Genomic DNA, 20,218 nt, shown 5'->3' on the forward strand with positions numbered 1-20,218 from the left:
AAAAAAGTAAATGCTTAAAAAAAATTAAAAAAAAATGAAAGTTATCAGACTTGGGGCCAGGGAGATGGCTCAGTAGAATAAGGGCTTGCCTGGCAAGCGCAGGGTCCTGAGTTCAATCCCCAGTACCGCAAAAAATAAAAAAAAATTACCAGACTAGTGTGTTGAGCACGTGACCTGTTACACACAAAATATCTGGGGTGTTCTGGAGATGCTGGATGTAGGCCGTGTGATCTGTCCGCTGGTGGATACAGGAAGCCCAGCCCTGGATGTGGGCCGCACACACTGCCAGGCTTGCAGTGTGAGGGGAATAAAAGCGAAAGGAAAGAAGGCTCCCCGCTTCCTGCCTGCCCTGCCACGGGCTGGTCCTCCTCGGTGCCCTCACCTGCCTTGGAGCCAGCAGACTATGGACTGAAACCTCTGCAAACTGGGAGCTAAATAAACCTTTTCTCCTCTAACTCATGGCTATCAAGTATTTTGTTTCAGGGTAAGAAAGTAACTAGAACGGGCTCTCCCCCTCTCTCCTTTATGTTGCCCAGGCAAGGCTCAGGCTCCAAGCAAGCAATCCTGCGCCCCCTCTCTCCTCCCGCCTCCGGCTCAGGCTTCTGCCTGCCACCTCCCCACCTCGCTCCCTCCCTCCTCCTCCCCAGGCTCCGGGCTGTGCAGGGCCCAGAGCGGTGGGCACCCCCACCCGGGGCCACTCACCAGCGTCCAGAGGACGTAGATGGTGAACAGCGCGATGGTGAGGGCGATGAGGCCCACGGCCTCCAGCCTGCTGTGCAGCCGGAGGTGGTCCTGGGCCCCGCGCAGGCACAGCCAGCCCGAGACGGCGGCCAGCGGCGTGATGAACAGGAAGCACACCATGTCGCAGCACAGCGTCCGCTTCTCCGTGCGCGGCCCTGGGTTCCTCAGCCACTGAAGGAAGGGGCAGGTCAGGGAGGCAGAGAGGAGAGGAGGAGTTAAGGGGACAGGAGCAGGACCCCCAGATCTGGACCTCCCTCCAGCCCTTCTCGTTTTGGTGTTTTGGTTTTTTGAGATAGGGTCCCACTGGGTAGCTCAGGCTGGGCTCAAACTCGAAGCAATCCTCCTGCCTCAGCCTCCCAAGTGATGGGATGACAGCTATGTGGCAGTATGCCTGGCTTGAAAATATGAAAATTTTGGAGTAGCATCCTGACACCACAATAGGATATTCTACACCATGAAACTGATTCATGTCCTAAATTATTTGAAACACTGTAAGATTCACTTCAGGCTAAGTATGTAGGGTGTGTAAGAAATTAATTTCCTGCTTAGACTTTAGTCCCATCTGGAGAATAGCTCACTATACACATGCAAATGTTGCAAAATTTTTAAAAATTCAAAGCCAGGAGCAGGGGGCTATACCTGTAATCCCAGTACTCAGGAGGCTGAGGCAGGAGGCTTTCTCCAAGTTTGAGGCCAGCCTGGGCTCTATAGTGAGTTCAAGCCCAGCCTAATTTAAACATGGGAGCCTGCTTCAAAAACAAAAACATCAAAATCCAAAATACTTCATACCCAAGCATTTCAAACATTTATTTATTTATTGCGTGTGTGTGTGTGTGTGTGTGTGTGTGTGTGTGGCCAGCTCAGCCCACCAGGGGGTGGGGCTGGCTGGCATGTGGTGCTTGGGGATTGAACCGCGGTCCCTGTGCTTTGCCAAGCTTGTTCCAAGTAGGTGCTTTAGACCACTGAGCCATCTCACCAGCCCCACCCAAGCATTTCAGATAGGGGATTTCTCAACCTATAACCTGTAAACCAGCCAGACCCAGAATCTAGGGGTCTTGCTTGCGGCCTCCGCCTCTGTGCAGCACTGCCTCCTGTAAGGAGGTGCAGGCGGAGAGAAAGCTGCTGCGTACACAATCTCCGTGGCCACAGCAGGGCTGCTGCCCTCTACTCGTGCCGTGAAGGATAGGCGAGCAGAGAGCTGGGAGTGTGCAGGGCCGAGTCAGTGCTCCAGGCAGTGCGGGCAGCCGGTGCAAAGGCCCTGGGGCCGGAAAGGAGGCTTGCACAGGTGTGGCACAGCTCTGGTGAGGATGGCCTGGTCGCCACTGTTCTTACAGCCCAGCTCCCCCCAGGCCAGGGCTTCTCCTCGCAGGCCAGGCCACCAGGAAGAGCACCCACCACGCCTGGCAGTGCAGTGCCGTGTTCCTGACCCTCATGCTCTGGTTGAAGTCTGAATGCCTGGGCACGGCTTGAGGCCACCTTGAAGGTGACCCTCTTCAGCCACTCGGGCTTTGTCAAAACTCCAAACTATCGGGGTGTGGTGGCACACACCTGTAGCCCCAGGCTCTGGGAGGATCACAAATCTGAGCCCAGCCTGGGCAGCTTGGGTGCCGACCACACAGTGTGTCTGTGATTCCCCAAATGTAAGCTCCACGACACTCCGCCATGGGCACTGAGGGGGGCTGGGACCCCTGAACCGAATGTAACACTGGGCAACCAGAGAGGTCCAAGAAATACTTGCAAGTGAAGCAGCAAACTTTTCTAGTACTGAGGATGGAGCCCAGGGCCCTGGTAGTGTGTTACATCTGCAGCCCTTGTGTTTACGAGGCAGTGTCTTACTAAGCCACTTAATTGCCCTGCTGGGTTTGAACTTGTGATCTTCCTGCCTCAGTCTCCCACATGTGTGCCAGGAGACAATGAATCTGAATAGGGAAGCAGGGGCAGAGTGGCAGATGGAGCAAGGTGACTTCTGTCCCAGGGTGGCTATCTCCACCTCCCTCACCCGCTCTGCCCACCCCTTGCAGGGTCTTCGCGGTACCTCTGTGAGAGGCCGGGGCCGCTTTTCCACCGCAAACTCCGTGTGGCACAGCTCGCAGTAGCTAGTGTTGGATGAGGACAGCCACTTCTCCAGGCAGCTCTTGTGCACAGCGCCCAGTGTGCCCGCACAGCCACATGGAGACAGCAGGCTCTCCCCATTGGCACCCTCATGGCAAATCCGGCAGAAAGGACAGTCCCTAGAGACAGAGAGAAGACCTGTGAGCAGTCGCTGGGCTTCCTGCTTTACTACCCCATGTTGGCAAACTCCTATTCACCCTTCAAAGCCCAGCTCCAAATGTCCTCTGCTTTCAGAAGTCTCCTCAGACTCTGACAAGGGAGAGGAAGCTCACCCTCCCCAGGCCTCCTGTGGCAGCACGTTAGGCTCAGAGAGAGCCTTGTGTACCTGCCTGGCCAGTCCCTTCCCTCTTTCCCTACAGCATGGACTACCCTGGGCAACTAGCCATTCTCAATTCTTGATCCTCAAGACAGATGCAGGGCTGGTGACAGCTGAGCGACCCTAAGCCTGACCCTTAGAACAGCACACACCCCACAGTGTGGCAATCAAATCAGAGAAGGGCTTCTGTGATACAGTCAGATCCACTGAAAACTGCTTTTCTTTCTCTCTCTTTTTTCCATTTATAACTGTTTGGTGTTCATTTTATTTATGTATTTATTTATTTTGGTACTGGGGATCAAACTTGGCACCTTGTGCTTGCCGGGCCTCCCAGGCACCTGATGTCTATTTTAATCATTCAACTATACGGTGCAGTGTATAAGAAGGGTGGCTAAATAGAACACATCCGGTCTTTCACACCTTTTTATCCTTTTTGTTCAGCAGCCTTCCTTGACACGGCCACCAGGAAGCATTCTTTCTTAACTTCCAGCGTTTGTACTTCCACAGCCATCTTTTTTTGTTTGTTTTGTTTTGTGGCCTGTGGTGCTGGGGATCAAACCGCAGCCCGTGTGCTTTGCTTAAGCTTGCCTAAGCAGGCACTTTAGATCGCTGAGCTACCTTGCCAGCCCGCGGGTGTTGTTTTTTGGGTCAATGCCTCCCTCTGGCCCAGGCCAGTCTCCAACTTCAGCGCTGCTCCTGCCTCAGCGTCCCCAAAGCTGGGATTGCCGGCGGGCGCCACCACGTTCACCTGTTTTATTCTTCCCAATTGCAGAAATGCTCTTCCCCCTCGACACACCCGGTCAGCGGGGCTGCCGGCCGCCACGTGGCTGAGCCGCAGCGGCCGGAGGGAGGCGGGCTCAGGCCAGCACCGAAGCTCGGGTCGGGCTCCTCCCTCCCGCGGGGCGCTCCGCCCGACGGCCTGTGCACTGAGGATCGCTCACCTGCGCCTCCGCCCCAGTGAGGGGAAGGTGGGCGCAAACAGCCGGCCCGGAGCCGGAGCAGAGAGCGGCCGGAGCCCGGGCCCGCGGCGGGGAGCCCCCCCGGGGGCGGCAGGGGGCGCGCTCGGCGCCCGAGTCACTGTTTCCCAAACCTCTCGGCTGCAAAGCAGAGGCTGTCGGGAGCGCGGAGGAAGCGCTGTTCAGATAACGCGCGCGCCTTTCCCCTGGAAACTGTTTTCCTTCCTTTCTTAGGACTTTCTGCCTCAGGGTGGGGCCTGGCTGCTCGCAAGGAAGGACCAGGGCCTGGGCAGGGCCGGCTCCCGGCGCTGCGCACCGCTCCAGCGCCTGCTTCCGCATCCCGCTAGGGAACATCCCGCTAGGAAACGCGGGTGCCCACGGCGCTGAGGGTTCTGGGAAACCCTGGGGCGCTTCGTTTTTGAGACAGGGTCGGCCATGCAGCGCAGGCTGGCCTCGAACTGATGGCAATGTTGTTTTTTTTTGGAGGGGCGGAACCGGGGATTGAAGTCAGGCTCCAGAGAGGCACTTATTCCACTGAGCCATCTTCCTGGCCTCCTGATGGCAATCTTCCTGCCTTAGCGCGTAAAACTTCACTGCGCGCTTAGTACGAGCTCATGGGGATGAATTTGTTCCAGCTCACAAGGGAAAGGTGAGCATTTGGCCCCTCGGTGCAAATCTGCACAGCTAGGAGCCTGCAAGCCCCAAATGAGAACCCAGCAAGGGGTGGCACAGGCCTGTCATCCTGGCACTCAGAAGGCTGAGGCAGGACGGCCACAAGTTCAAAGCCAGTCTGAGCTACATGATGAGTTGAAGGCCAGCCTGCACTTCTAGAGAGATCATCTAAAAACTTTTTTAAAAAAAGAAACCCAGAAAGTGTTGCCCAGGGCCTGAGCACACCCTGTTGCTACTCTGCTTCCTTGCCGGAGGATGAGTGAGAGAAATGGACACAGAGGAGGAGGAAATGTACAGGGCCCGGGCGGGGCTGCCGGCAGCGCTCCAGGACCAGGAAAAAAAAACAACATGAGCAAGGAAGGAAGCTGACCTCTGGGAGGAGAGGGTAGGGAGGAAAGGCCAGGCACAAAGGTGATAGCTCTGAGCAGTAGCGAACGCCCGCGGGTGGGAAGACACAGCAACGCTGAGGCCCCTCTGGCCTAGCAGCTCCTCTTGGCCCTTCCTGTTTGGTGCCAGGGGATGAACCCAGGGCCTCTGCACTAAGCTGCAGCTTCAGTACTTTTTTTTTTGGTGGAACTGGGGATTGAACTCAGGCCCTTGGGCTTGCTAGGGAAGCACTTATTCCACTGAGATATCTCCCAGGCCCCATAGTCCTTTTTTATTTTTTAATTTTTATTTAGGACAGGGTCTACAGGGTCTCACTGCGTAGATCTGACTTGTAGTGATCCTCCAGTCCTCAGCTTCCCAAGTGCTGGGATTACAGGCGTGTGCGCCACCACGCCCAATCTCAATTGCGGTGTCCCAGCATGTCCTCGGGGCAGGGCCGCCAAGGCAGGCCCAGCAATCGAGCTCTCAGGCCCTGCTTCTGCCTAAGCAGGCGCTTTAATCCACTGAGCTATTTGGCCTGCCCTATTTTTTAATTTGGAGAGGAGATCTCACTGAGTGGCTAAATTCTCCAGGCTGGCCTTGAGCTTGGACTTGTGGTCTTCCAGTCTCAACCCCCCAGGGTGCTGGCTGGCACCTCAGAGGAATTTTGAGACCTGCCCCTTCTAGTCTCTGCCTGGAGCCCTGAGGAAGGAGAGGGAAAGGTTAAGGCCTGGTTTGTCGCCCTGTAGCTCAGGCCCTTCTTAAGCTCACTACCCTCCCACCTCAGCCTCCCACGTGTTAGGATTACAGGCGTGTGTGTGTGTGTGTGTGTGCGTGCGTGTGTGTGTGTGTGTGTGTGTGTGTGTGTGTGTGTGACCATGCCCAGCTCCTCACACTGAGTTTGAAGCACAGGCAGCCCCCAATTTCAGATGGTTAGTCAAAGTCATTTTCAAGTCCACAATGGCAGTTCATATTCAATACACATTATGGCTCTGATTTTTAGTTTCTATCTTTCTTTGGCACCTCTTGAAATATTGGAGGGTGACCTGGACCCCGATTTCTCAAGGCTGGGGTGAATAACTAGGACTCCACAGTGTGCTTGCTGTGTTGCTAAACCAAGTTGTTCAGATTAAGTCTGGAACTGGATCTGCTTCCCATTTGTTTTCTTTTTGGGGTGCTGGGGATTGAACCCAGGACCTCTCTTGTGCGAGGCAAATGCTCTATCACGGAGCTATGTCATCAGCTCTTTTTATTTATTTATTTTAATTTTGAGATGGCTTCACTAAGGTGCTCAGGCACGTCTTGAATCGGGGATCCTCCTACCTTAGCCCTCCTGAGTAGCTGGGATCACAGGTACCTCTAGGCCTCTAGTTGATGTTGTTTTCAATTTGGAAAGGCCCATTATCAATTGAAGAACATATGCATATTTATCGAATGCTCAGGAGGTGGCAATCCCTACTTTCTGGGGACCAGGTCATCCTGTTCTCAGAAACCCTTGATCAGGAAGATGTCCTGGGATTCGAGATACAGTGTTGAGGAAACTCCGCAGGGCTCACGCCGAGAGCAGGGGAGTCACACACTGGGGAACTTAGCCAGGTGCCTGGGCTCAGAGCCTGTGCTCCTATCTGCTCCTTATATGGGCATACACCTGTCACCCCAGCACTCTGAGAGGCTGAGGCAGGAGGACCACAAGAATCTGTCTCAAAAAAAAAAAAATCCTCTCTGCAGTGTGAGTAACTAGCCAGCACTTGACTTCCAGACTTTGCATAACAACTGGAATTTGGGCTTTGCCTACACGACCAGACCTGGCCAGCTGGGTGCTCTGTTTCCATGTGGTGTGTTTACCCCGCCAGCTGGCCTCCTCAGTGCTTGGACTTCTGACCCCAGACCAAGAGGAAGTCATTTAGCTCAGAGGGGAAAAGGGACAAAGTCCAGGCACCTCACTCACCCTGGTGTGTCCAAGGCCCGGATGACGGTGGAGAGGAGCCGGCCGTCCCTCGAAGTCACCTGCGCCACATACTGTGGGGGCCCGAGGCCCGTGGCCTCCACGACCTTGGAGAAGGCAGGGTTGCCTGAGCAGTCACACAGGGACCCAGGGAGGTGGCAGCAGTCGCCTGTCGTCATGGCCACAGGGAGCCCTGTGTCCTCAGGGCCCAAGGCCCATGGTCCCAGGAGCCTGGGGAGAGGCAGGCAGAGAGACTTAAGGGGACAGTGAGTAAGCCCTGTGGATGAGGCCTCTGGGGACCACACACACAAGGACATGCCTTGTTGAGCCTCAGCTTACCAGATCTGCAAAATGGGGCTTTGTTGGGAATATTCATGCAACTTAGTCCGAGCCTGGAGGACACTACAAGCTCTGGTTACGTTATCTCCTACTGTTCTAAGAAAAGCCAGGCAAGTCAGGTGCCTGCTGCAGACCCAGCTACTGGGGGTGGGGATGAGGCTAAGCCAGGAGGGTTTGAGAGCGCAAGGCAGGCCTGGGAAACTTAAGAGAGGACTTGTCAGAAAATAAATAAACAATGAGTTTAAAAAGAAAGATAAGAAGCCCAGCGTGGTGGTGCATGCCTGTGATCCCAGCAGTCTGGGGGCTGAGGCAGGAGGATATGAGGAGATCCAGGTCAACCTGGGCTACATAGTGAGACCGTGTCTCAAAAAATAAAAAATAAAAAAAAACAAAACACAAAGATGAGAGAGAGACAGAGAGCGACAGAGAGACATAGAGATAGAGACAGAGACAGAGACAGAGACAGAGAGACAGAGAGACAGTGTGGTGGTGCACACCTGAAATCCCAGCACTCGGCAAACTGAGGCAGTAGGATCAGTGCAAGTTCAAGACCAGCCTGGGCTACAACGTGAGCTCAAGGCCAACCTGAACCATCTCAAAAAGAAGAAGGAGGAGGAAGAGGAGGAGGAAGAAGAGGAAGAGAGAAAGAAAAGCCCAGCCCTCTCTTTCCACTTCGTCCTTCCAGATGCAGGAAGACCCTGGCAGCTATGGAGCACCTACCACGTTCCAGGCCCTGTGCTTGGCTCCATCTGGAGCCAGGACCATGCAGCGCCTGCTCAGGAGGACTGGGCCGGGCTCGGAGTGCAGGAGGCCGCCTTGGCCTTGCACGCTGGAACAGTGAGTCACTCAGACCCTTCTGCTCCGTGGCCTCCTGTAGGCTGTGTGCTGCTGAAGCCTTGGGCCATCAGGGAAGTGGCCCCAGCCGGGAAGGAGAGAAGCTCTGAGCCACAACTCGATCCCCGTGGGGAGGTTACAGAAAACTAACGAAGCAGCTGGAGCCTTAGGCAGCCATTCAGAGGGCTGGGCCACTGTAGCAGGATTCTGTCCCCTGCCTGGGGGCTGCTCAGCAAAAAGGGGCCCAGCTGGCCCCTGGCTTTGCCCCAGAGGCAGCCCAGAGCCGGGCTTCCTCCTCACTCTGCACGTTTCCAGCAGAGAATTCCCTGAAAGTAACAGAGGTCCTGGAGTCTAGGATCTGTCCCCAGCTGTCCAACTCACAGGCCTTTGTCCCCCCAAACAAGGGTCCACAGCCTGCAACAGCTCCCAGTAAGGGGCAGTTGGGCACTCACCTGAAGTGTCCCTTTCCAAGTCAGCTTTTGTTTGGGCTTGGGGTTTTTTTTGGTTTGTTTTGGTTTTTCGAGACAGCATCTTGCTATGTAGCTCAGACTGGCCTTGAACTCCCTATGTAGTCTGGGCTGGCCTTGAACTGCTGGCATTCCTCCTGCCTCTACTTCCTAAGTGCTGGGAAGACAGGAGTGCCCTACCACGTCCAGCTCTCTGGGTCAGTTTTTAGCAAACCCTGCCAGTCAAAATCTGACCCAAAGAGATGGGATTAAAAACAGCATGAATTGTTGATTGACTAACTTTTTGCGGGGGGCAGCATGCCAATAGATCAGTGTGTTCTGAACGGCTCAGCCAGACACCCAGCATGCCCTGCAGGGCCTCCCCGGTTTGGGCCACTGGAGGTCAGATAAGCAGGTATCAGCCCAAGGCAGCAGGAGCCGAGAGGAAGGCTGGATTCCCGCGATAACATCCGGTGGGCAGTGGCTGGGCCAGGACTGCAGTCTTGTGAGCTCTGCTCCCCAGCACTTGTGACCAGAACTTCCAGCTCAGAGGTGGGGGGGGGGGGAGCCTGAGCCCCGAATGCATGCAGAAGGAAGTCCCTGCATTGACCTTAGCCTTTCTGCAAATAATGGGGCGTCACCACAATATATTATATTGGGCAGCTCCTATATATTAAGTGCTAGGTGGGTGGGGCTGCTGGGAAATCTGCTAAGGCCAGGCCCACGTATCACCAACATGGTAATAGCACCTAAGATTTATCAAGGACTGCGCCCAGCCAAGCTCACATGTGAATCATCTCATCGAATTAAAAGAGTTGTTGAAAAGCATCCCCTTCAAAGGTCATCCCCAGAGAGAATCCTTTCCTGGTCACTCTGGCTAAAATATTGCTAATGTCCACATTCCTCTGGGATGCTATATTTGGGTTGGCTTTTTTTTTTTTCTTACAAGGGATTGAACTCAGGACCCTGACCCTGCACTTGCCAGGCAAGTCTTTAAGCTGCTTAGCTGTATCCATGGCCCTTCCTGTATCTGTTCTCCTTTGGGCCCCTTTGTCTTCGTGCTGCTCAGTGAACTCCGGGAAGAAGGGACCTGGTCACGCTTGCTCACTGCAATCCCCTGGGCCCTGTGTCTGGAGACTCCGGTGCGGCATTCATTTTTCAGCCTCAATTTTACATCATGAGAATGAGCTTGGTGGACCAGGTCTCCTGACCTCAGGCTCCAGCCTGGCTGCTCCCCAGGGTGGGAATCAGAAGCTCAGAGGCTACAAGGTCCTCTTCCATCACACAGGCCCAGACTTATAAGAGGTCACACCTAGAACTGGACCCAAAGGAGGGAGGCTACACGTGAGAATTAAGCTCTGGGGCTGCTTGGGGCAAATACGGCCCAGTGCCCAGGAGTCGATGGCACTGAGTCTCACCACAAACCTCCTGTTTGACCTCTGAGGAAACAGCTTCAGAGACAGACATCTACCGGCTCAGGGTCACACAGCCAAAAAGGGGCGGGGCCAGGATTTAAACTTACACAGGCCAGTGAACTGTCCTGGCCTCTAGAGACCTAAGCTCTTTCAGTCCCAGCTCTGCCACTGAGACTGTGCGTCCTGGCTCAAGTTACTTTGCTTCTCTGAACCTTATCTTTTTCCTTTGTCAATGTGCTGGCAGGCTGGCGGGGCACTCCCAGTCTTTCCTAGGCCTCCCCAGGACAGGACACTGAAGAGGACCGAGAACTGTAACTCCCACAAGGTCATCTTAGGCAGCTGCTTCACCTCCAGGATCAATGTTCTCATCTATAAAACAGGGATCGTAATGCTGCCCGAATCATTTGCTAGCAAACATTTTTAAAAATCAGTAAATATCAGCTCCAATTAGAGTGACCATTATCAGCTATTGGGATAATAATGGTTGTTGGGATGGTCTGACTGGCAGTTACCCGACTGGTAACTCAGTAAATTCTCACTGTTATTATTATTGTTGTTGTTTTTGTCTTTTTGAGACAAGGTCTCACTATGCAGCTCAGGTTAGGCTTGGACTCACTTTGTAGCCCAGGCTGGTCTCGAACTCACAACGATCCTCCTGTCTCAGCCTTCTGAGCTCTGGGATTACAGGCCTGCCTGTATCACCTCACCTGGATTGTTACTATTTAAAAGAAATGTGCAGCCTGCCAAATGCATTCACAACTGCTGGTGCACACCTGCCATCCTAGCACTCAGGAGACTGAGGCAGGAGTTTCAAGCCATTTCTAGGCCAGCCTGGACCACTGGGCAAATTCAAAACTGGACAGAACTACATAGACACGTTGTTTCAAGATAAACAAAAACTGCACACATGCCCCTTCCTTCATTTCAGAGAGCCTACTATGTTTCTCAGTACTTTCAAGATCTGGCACCAGAGTCCAGGTTCTCATCCTAGCTCTCCTCTTTATGTGCCGTGTGGCCCTGGGCAGATTTGACTTAACTACGCTTTGGCCTCCTCCTTTCTGACGGAAACCTTTTTTTTTTTTTTTTTTGTAGTTTTTCTATCTAGTTGAGTCCTGGAAGGCTGAAAAACAAGCTAAACATAAAGAATTCTGTTTTTGAACCCCAGCGCACTGTTTTGGCCGCTGTGTGCACAGTTCCTGGCTGGTGATAATACATTATTTACTGTTTTTCAGGCAGAGAAGGAGGGCAGGAGGGACGTGAGTCACTCATTGTCAGCCTACTGTGTGTGACAGGCGCTGTCCTCATTGGCCACCTCCGGGATCGGCTTGGCGCTGGGATGACCCAGTTTCACAGATGGGGAAACCGAGGCTCAGAGAGGCGCCTGCTTGGTGCCGTGGCCCATAGACCTCCCGTCGCCCACGACGTGGACACTGAGGTCCCCGCGGCCACAGGAAGCCTGAGGCCAAGGGTCCCAGCCGGGCTGTCCCGCCCCGGGGCCGAGTCGGGCCTCGAACGCGGGATCGGGACCCACCTGCGTCCTCGGGCCCTAACCGTTGTCTCGCGCCTACCTGATCCGCGGCCGGGCCGGGCGGCCGCGCAGGCCCCACCGTTCGCCCTGGCCCGGGTCCCGGCCCGGCCCGGCCAGTCAGCGCCGCTCGCTTCGCTCCGGCTGGCACCTGCGTCCGGGCACCGCCCGCAGAAGCGACAGCGCCGCGGACCAATGGAGACCGCCTTTTTCTAGTATTGGCCAATCGACATGCAAGTCCCGCCTTAAGAGGCGTGGCCTGAAGCGACGGGGACGTCCTGGGCGGTACAGGGCCCTCGGCACCGCAGCTGTTGGCTCCGCCCCTGCCGCGTCCTTGCCCCCCTCTGGGCCTAGCCACGCCTCCAGCCCGGGGCTCCTCCCCCATCCGCGATGAGCTCCTTGGAAGTTGACACTCCTTGGAAGCTGGCTGCCCCATCCGCAGAATGCTAGTGGGACCTTTAAGTGTACAACCTTCGTAGACTTCAGCTTGACACTTACCAAGTGATGTGCAAGTGTTCGTTACCTCCCTCGCGCTTCTCATTAATTTTAGCGGAGGAAGAGATCACTTGACCACTTTTCCCAAAGGGGTTGGTGGAGGAGCCTGAAGCCGGCACCATTTACTCATAATTCATTCATGGGATAGATCTGTTCACAAAGTGGACCAAACAGCTGGTCATGGGGAGGGAAAGGAGTTACGTCCATGCACCAACTCCCCACGATGAGCGTGACCACGGTGTACTGCCAACATGGGCCAATACATTTTCTAAAAAGTGTATTGAGACTGGGCGTGGTGGCGCCTGTCATCCCAGCTCTTGGGAGGCCGTAAACAGGCGGATCACAACGAGTCTGATCTAGTAGTGAGATCCTGAACACCCTGTAGGCCCTTCCCTAAAATACAAAAATAAATAAAACTAAAATAAATAAATAAAAAGTGTTTTTAAAACAAGAGCAGACGGGGCCAGGGAGATGGCTTAGTAGAATAAGCGCTTGCCTGGCAAGCGCAAGGGTCTGAGTTCAATCCCCGGTTCCGCCAAAAAAAATAAAATAAAATAAGAGCAGAGGCTACGACCCCTCGCAACATCCAAAGTTCCTGAGGTGGGATAGAAAATGACCTGGAACCGCATCCCCCTTGTACCCTGTATTTGTTAAATTCTACTGTGTTGTACCAGCTTAGATTTTTTTCAATGGAAAGATAAATCATAACGTTTCACAGAGATTAACCATGCATCATAAAAACTGTTAGGAACAAAACAGCAGGAATAAAAAATAAACTTGAAAAGTTAAGAATGAGAGGCACTCATTCCAGAAAGCTTGAAACATAAAACTGTCACAGGAGTGGCCTTGGAAAGACGTTGCACCCTTACACAAAAATACTTGCGTGAGGTTGTGACCCCGGATCTCTGTATAAACTTGGGCTGACACCACTAGTGTTATGAAGCCTTGTAGCCAAAGATAGCTGATACAAAATAACTTACATAATTCTCATTTTGACTTAGAAACCTCTTCTCTCAAGCTCTTTGAAAACATGCGTCTGCTACAATATCATGTGCATTCTCCTGCAATACTATTTCTTTTCTTTTTTTTTTTTTTTTTCTGGCGGAACAGGGGATTGAACCATGCCCTTGTGCTTGCCGGGCAAGCACTTATTCTACTGAGCCATCTCCCCGCCCCTAATGCTATTTCTGATTAAATCTGATTTTTTTTTTTTTTTTTTTTTTTTTTTGTAGTGGTGAGGGGGAAAACCCATGGTCCATGCACATACTGGACAAGATAGGGTATTGCTAAGTAGCCAAATTCCTCAAACTGGGTTTGAACTTGCAATCCCCCTTCCTCAGCCTTCCAGAATGCTGGGATTACCAGTGTAAGCCTCTATGCCTGGCTCAATTAGTTTTGTTTTGTTTTGTTCTTGTTTTTGACTCTTTGAGACAGAGTCTCACTATGTAGCTCAGACTGGCTTTGACCTTATGTTGTAGCCAGGCTGGTCTCAAACTCACAATGAACCTCCTGCCTCAGCCTCCAAAGTGCTGGGATTACAGGCATGTGCCACGAGGCCCTGTTTAATTAGGTTTTTTTTTTTAATTTTTTTTTATTTATTTATTTATGTATTTTGTGTGTGTGTGTGGCCAGCTCAGCCCACCAGGGGGCGGGGCTGGCTGGCATGTGGTGCTGGGGATTGAACCATGGTCCCTGTGCTTTGCTAAGCTTAGTTTGTTCTAAGTAGGTGCTTTAGACCACTGAGCCATCTCACCAGCCCTTAATTAGGTTTTAAAATGTTATTTGCAATAGATCCAAATACATCAGATATGTTTAAATCCAAGCACTTTTTAATTTTAATTTTAATTTTTTTTCCATGTATTTGGTTGTTGCAGGGTCTCATTATGCAGCTCAAACTCATAGTGGTCCTCCTGCTTTCAGCCTCCCCCACGCTGGGATTACAGACATGTGTAATCCATCACACCCGGATTCTGGCTGGCTCAGCTCGCCCTGGGGGCGGGGCTGATGCAGCATGTGGTGCTGGGGCCGGAACCACACACAGTCCCCGTAAGCTTGCCTAAGTAGGCACTTGAGTCTGCTGAGCTATCTCACTGGCCCCCTTTAATTTTTATTTTAAAGTGAGTTCTGAATTTACATAAAGGTGGTTGATGTGATACACAGAGACCTGTTATAAATCCTTTTTCAGGTTCTGTATTTCTTTACATTGCTGGCTCCTTTGAATATTAAATTATAGCTGGGCATGGTGGCAGATGCCTGTAATCCCAGCACATGATGGACTGAGGCAAGAGGACCATCATGCGTTCCAGGCCAGCCTGGGCTCATGACCAGCTTGAACTACACAGTGAGATTCTCTCTGTAAAATGGCCCAGCCAGGGGGCCCGCCCATTAGCTCAGTTGTTTAAGTGCCTGCTTAAAGGAGGCAGTCAGTCTCTGGGAGCGGTGGCTCCATTCCCAGATACTCAAGGCAACCCAGACCAGCGCTGCTGGAGGTCAGTGTGGAGCCGCCAAAAAAAAAAAAAAAAAAAAAAAAACCTCTTCTGCATAAAATGGCCCAGCCAGGCATGCCAGTGTGCTCCTGTAATTCCAGCAATTAGAAGGCTGACAAAGGAGGATCTCTGTGAGTTTAAGGCCTGCATGAACAGCTCGGCAAAACCTTGTCTCAAAAAGACCAAAAAAACTAAAAAAAAAAAAAGGAAAATCTTGGAAAGAAACCCCCATCCTTAGATTATAGACATGGTGCCCCTGAATACTTAATACAAATATATAAAGCATACATTTCCGCATAATCATAGTACAACCCTCCCAATCAGAAAATAGCGGGGGCCTGCCAGTTAGCTCAGTTGTTTATGCACCTGCTCAAGCAAACACAGGCAGCTGCAGAGTACTGTGGTTCGATCCCCAGCTCCACCTACCTGACTAGACCCGCCCTTAAGGCAGCCTGAGCCAGCTAAGAAAAAAACCTTCTCAACTTTTTGGGGCCTGGGAAATAGTTTAGTGGAATAAGTGCTTGCCTGGCAAGTGCAAGGTCCAGAGTTTGATCCCTGGTACCACCAAAAAAAAAAAAAAAAAAAAAAAAAAAAAATTCAGAAAATAGAAAGTCAATATTACTATGAGATTCTGAATTTCATGGATTTTCTCATAAAGTCTTCTTTTTCTTTTCTTTCTTTTTTTTTCTTTTTTCTTTTTTCTTTTGGTCTTTTTGAGACAGGTTCTCACTGCGCAGTTCAGATTGGCCTTGAGCTCATTTTGCAGCCCCGGCTGGCCCCAGGCACGCAATGATCCTCCTGTTTCAGCCTCCCGAGTGTTGGAATTCCAGGCGAGCGCCACCATGCCTGGCTTGGGTTAACATGTTGAACTTGTCAATGAGTGCTTTCTGGGAAGATATTTTGAAACTAAATAACTATCTGGTTTCTCAACACATATTTGCACACCAATTTAATGTTTATCAATGTCTGTTGCCTGAAGCAACTAGTACTACGGTTGCTGCCAAAGCATAAGCGTCCAGGTCCATCTTCAAATATGTCATTGCTTTGCTGGCTCAACAAGATGTTCCAGGATGACTTCTCTTGTATTTTTCCCTGGCCCTGCCTGGGACTCAAGCATTGCTCCAAGAATGCCTAGTTCCTTTCAGTAGAGAATGATGTTTAAAAATCAGGCAAGCTCTGGGAGATAAATGTGTTCCTTGCCACTTTGGTATCATCAAGTCTTCGCTTTCTCCTCACAGCACTTATGCATGCAGGTACCTAAATGGAGGCATTTACACATCTATCTAGTCACTGGCCCACCTACCTTTATTTTATTTTATTTTATTTTATTTTTGTAGTGCTGGGGACTGAATCCAGGCCTTGCACAGGCTAAGCAAGTGCTCTACCACTGAGATACATCTCTAACCCCCTCCACCTGTCACTGAAACCACAAATGAACACTAGTATCCCTAGTTCAAATCCAAGGCCAGAATTCTCTGGTGCCCCTGACTTATAAGCAATAGAGATGTATACGGCTCACAGTTCTGGGGGCTGGGAGGCCCAAGGAGTGGCACTGGGCTCATCGGTGGAGTGTCACATAGGCAATCAGCAGGTATGCTGCCTCAGGTCTCTCTTCTTCCTTTACAAAGCCACCCTGAGGGCTAGGGAGGTAGCTCAGGGGTCTAAGCATGACGGGAAAACATCCTGACGCGTCACTTCTGGAAGGTACGTGAGATTCAATTCAAAGTCTTAACTGATAAGCATGCCAGTTCATCTTGATCACCAGCTTGATGCGATTTCACAAGTCCTGGAGAGGCGATCGGGTTGGCAGGCTGAGACCCCATCAATGGTTCACCCAAGGACCAGAGCCTAGCTAAGTGAGCTCTTACAGGATGGAACCTAGGGAACGGGGAGATGGCTCCGTGGAATAAGTGCTTTCATGGCTAGCGCAAGGGCCTGGGTTCAATCCCCGTTTCCACCAAAAAAAAAGGTTGGGGCCTCTTTGGCAGAATGGGTCACACAGAGTGATCTTGGGGACCATCTCTGACCCTGTCTTCTCCCTGTCTGTATCTTTACTTGCGTTCTACTTCCTGCCACACACCATGTGAGCAGCTTCCTCCGCCAGGCCCTCACGCCCTGCTCTCTCTGCCCCAGAGCCAGCTCACCTGGACTGAACCCTCAGAAACCATGAATCAACAGCAACCTTTCTTTTGATTTCCAGGTGCCAGGGTTTTTTGGTTCCAACCCTAGAAAAGCTTACAGTCCAATGAGCAGGGTAAAGAAATACAGCCCAGGGCGAAGACATGTGCCTGTAAGCCCAACTACCAGGAAGCCTCAGTTGTCAAAAGGGTCACATGTAGCTGAGCATAGTGGTAGCAATTTAGCGAGACCCCATCTCAAAGAATAAAAATCACAAGACATGGTTGCACACACCTCTAATCCCAGCACTAGGGAGACTGAGGCAGGAGGATCACAGAGAGTCTGAGGCCAGCCTGGGCTACACAGCAAGACCTTGTCTCAGAGAAACAAAAGCACACAAGCTTGATGAAAGAGGCGAAGGATGTGGGGATGTAGCTCAGTGCAAAGCCTCTAGGTTTCAATCTCCAGCACAAAAAGGAAAAGATAAAAGTACTCCAGAAAAAAATGGAGAAGGGAAATAATTCGAATGGCATCATTTTGTAATTCCTAATGGATGATGGATGAATCTAGGAAATGGGTTAACCTACTGCAAATGCCAAGGACAGAGGGCCACACTGAGTGACAATCTAGGTGCACGGAGACAGAAAGCAGATCAGTGGTTGCTGAGGGGTTGGAGGACGCATGAAGAATTGCTTCATGGGTCCTAGGTTTCTTCTTCTTCTTCTTCTTCTTCTTCTTATTCTTCTTCTTCTTCTTCTTCTTCTTCTTCTTCTTCTTCTTCTTCTTCTTTTTTGAAATGTATTTGGTACACGGTCTCACTACGCAGCTCGGACTCACAGCGATCCTCCTGTTTTCAGCCTCTCCAGCTGTGGGATTACAGGTGTGCACCACTAGCCAGGTCCTGGTGGCTGGCCAGCTCAGTACCCCCAGGGGTAGGGAGGGAGCTGGCACAGCTCCCAGGGATCAAGCCCCAGTCACTGCACTTGCCTGAGCAGGTGCTTAGTCCGCTGAGCTATCTCGCTGGCCCACTAGGTTTCTTCTTTTGGTTTATTTATTTAGTTTTGCAGCAGGGTCTTGGTATGTAGTTCAGGCTGGCTTTGGGCTTGAAGAATCCGCCTGCCTCATCCTGAGTGCTGGGATTACAGGCACGCACCATTGCACCGTGTTAGCGTCCACTTCTTTAGTCATGATAGTAGCCTTAAGGTTATATAAAAAGAAGCCTTTGTGTTTAGACAGACACCCTGAAGTACCTGCCGGTGGAGAAAGCCTGCGATGTGCCAGTAGAACTGCAGGTGCACTAGCAAGGCCAGAAGGGTCTGCTGACGTGGCAGCTCCTTGGACTGTTCTTTGTTTATTTGCTTTCTTTATTTTTCAGTACTGGGGATTGCACTCAAGACCTTGTGCTTGCCAGGCAAGTGCTTCTGCTATTGAGCTAGCCCCTCCCCCCTTTTAAGTAATGGGTAATGAACCCGGGGCCTTTGCACTAAGCCACATCTTAGCCTTTTTTAAAGTTTGAGAGAGCCTTGCTAAGTGGGTGAAGTGCCCAGATTGGGCTGGAATCTGTAACCTTCCTGCCTCAGCCTCTCAAAATGCCAAGAATCTAGCAAATGCTTCCCCAGACACGTGCCTCTGCTCCGGGCTCTCCGCTTTCCCATATGTTTAAAGGTTTTCGATACAGTCATTCTCTTTGTATTCGCAGGCTCCCAATCGGTGGATTCAACCAATCTTGGAAGAAAAATATTTTGAAATAAAATTGTCTGTACTCAATATGTACAGACTTTTTTCTTTTTTTTTTAATTTTATTTATTTGTGTGTGTGTGTGTGTGTGTGTGTGTGACCAGCTCAGCCCACCAGGGGGTGGGGCTGGCTGGCATGTGGTGCTGGGGGATTGAACCGCGGTCCCTGTGCTTTAGCTTAGCTTGTTCTAAGTAGATGCTTTAGACCACTGAGCCATCTCACCAGCCCCCCAGATTTTTTTCTTATTAGTCCCTGAATACAGTATAACAGCTATTTACATAGGATTTCATTACATTGATTACTATGAGTCATCTACAGGTGATTTGAAAGATACAGGGGGATGGGGATGGGGCTCAGGGAGAGCACTTGTCCAGCACATGCAAGGCCTGGGTCCAGTCCCTAGTACTGCCAAAGAAAAGACGACCAAGGAAAGACTATGAAGGGAGCTCTATGCAAATAGTATACTCTTTTGGTGGGGCATGGTGGGATACACCTATAATCCCAGTTCTTGGAAGGCTGAGGCAAGAGGATCTTTCGAATTGAGGCCAGCCTGGGCTTCAAGGTGAGACCCTGTCTCAAAGAGACCAAAATATAAGACTTAAGATGGGGCTGGTGAGATGGCTCAGTGGTCTAAAGCACCTACTTAGAACAAGCTAAGCAAAGCACAGGGACCCGCGGTTCAATCCCCCAGCACCACATGCCAGCCAGTCCCGCCCCCTGGTAGGCTAAGCTGCCCCCCCCCCAGTAAATAATTTTTTAAAAAGACTTAAGAATAGGACCTGGGACTAGGGCTATAGCCCAGGGGCTAAGCATTTGCTGAGAGGCGGGGAGGAAGCTGGCCAACATCTGAGCTTTATTTATTTGTTTATTTATTTTGGCGGAACCAGGGATTGAGCTCAGACCCTTGCGCTTGCTAGGCAAGCGCTTCTACTGAGCCATCTCCTGGCCCATTTTTAAATCTCCCCTCCCCCCCCGGGATTGAACTCAGGCCCTTGTGCTTGCCAGGAAAGCACTTATTCCACTAAGCCATCTCCCTCCCCCCCCCCCCCCTTTTAATGTATTTAGTACAGGGTCTACAGGGTCTCACTACACAGATCGGACTCATAGTGATCTACCTGTTTTCAGCCTCCCAAGCCCTAGGATTACAGGTGCACGCCACCAGCCCAGTCTCAGTGCTGTCTCAGTGTGCCCCCGGGGCGGGCATGGCATGGCATATGGAGCCCAGGAAGGAACTCCTGGTCCTGCGCCTGCCTGAGCTATCTGGCTGGCCTGTGGGAAGCTTTTTGACTACCAGTGACATTTCTCCACCACAACCCACACACTGTCCTGCCAACCTGGTGTCCCTGGTCCCTGATCAGTGTGGATGACCCCTTGGCCCTCGTGCCCCCAGAGGTCCCCTCCCACTGTCAGCCCTGGCCATCCCTCCAGGACGGCTCTGCGACAATCCATCCCGCAGGCAGGGAGCGGAAGCCTGTCCTCATCGGAAGCCAGGCCCCGCAGCAACAAGGGTACAAGTGGCTTCTTCTGACACAGCTGAAGCACACTGAACTGGTGGCGGCCATCAGGCGGGCTGGGGCACACAACTGGGCGGCAAGGAAGGTGACACCTCCTCACACCAGCCCTGCCTACGTGGGATGGGGAGAACTTGAAGCTTGGGAAGAAAGGGGCCGTGTGCCGCCCCTTGGGCCCTAGGCAGCAGCAGCCACGGGGGGGGG

The 20,218-nt window shown here is 51.8% G+C and overlaps 1 protein-coding gene across 3 annotated transcripts in view; it reads right to left on the reverse strand.

The window, feature by feature from the left end:
- The window catches only part of March2 (membrane associated ring-CH-type finger 2), a 15,701-nt gene extending 3,862 nt beyond the window's left edge, over positions 1-11,839 (reverse strand). Inside the window, exons 1-4 of one of the 3 annotated variants that reach the window (XM_004644873.2) lie at positions 11,711-11,839; positions 7,112-7,339; positions 2,777-2,972; positions 703-912 (exon numbers count right to left, since the gene is read on the reverse strand). In XM_004644873.2, coding sequence (XP_004644930.1) covers positions 703-912; positions 2,777-2,972; positions 7,112-7,287 — 582 coding nt within the window. In that variant the 5' untranslated portion in view covers positions 7,288-7,339; positions 11,711-11,839. Of the gene's footprint in view, positions 1-702; positions 913-2,776; positions 2,973-7,111; positions 7,363-11,673 lie in introns of all 3 variants that reach the window. The other 2 variants (XM_023705095.1, XM_023705094.1) reach the window with 2 other exon arrangements.
- Between the last annotated feature and the right edge of the window lie 8,379 nt (positions 11,840-20,218).

The sequence above is a fragment of the Octodon degus genome, unplaced genomic scaffold (genome assembly GCF_000260255.1).
Source record: "Octodon degus isolate 3935 unplaced genomic scaffold, OctDeg1.0 scaffold00214, whole genome shotgun sequence".
NCBI classification, from domain to species: Eukaryota; Metazoa; Chordata; class Mammalia; order Rodentia; family Octodontidae; genus Octodon; species Octodon degus.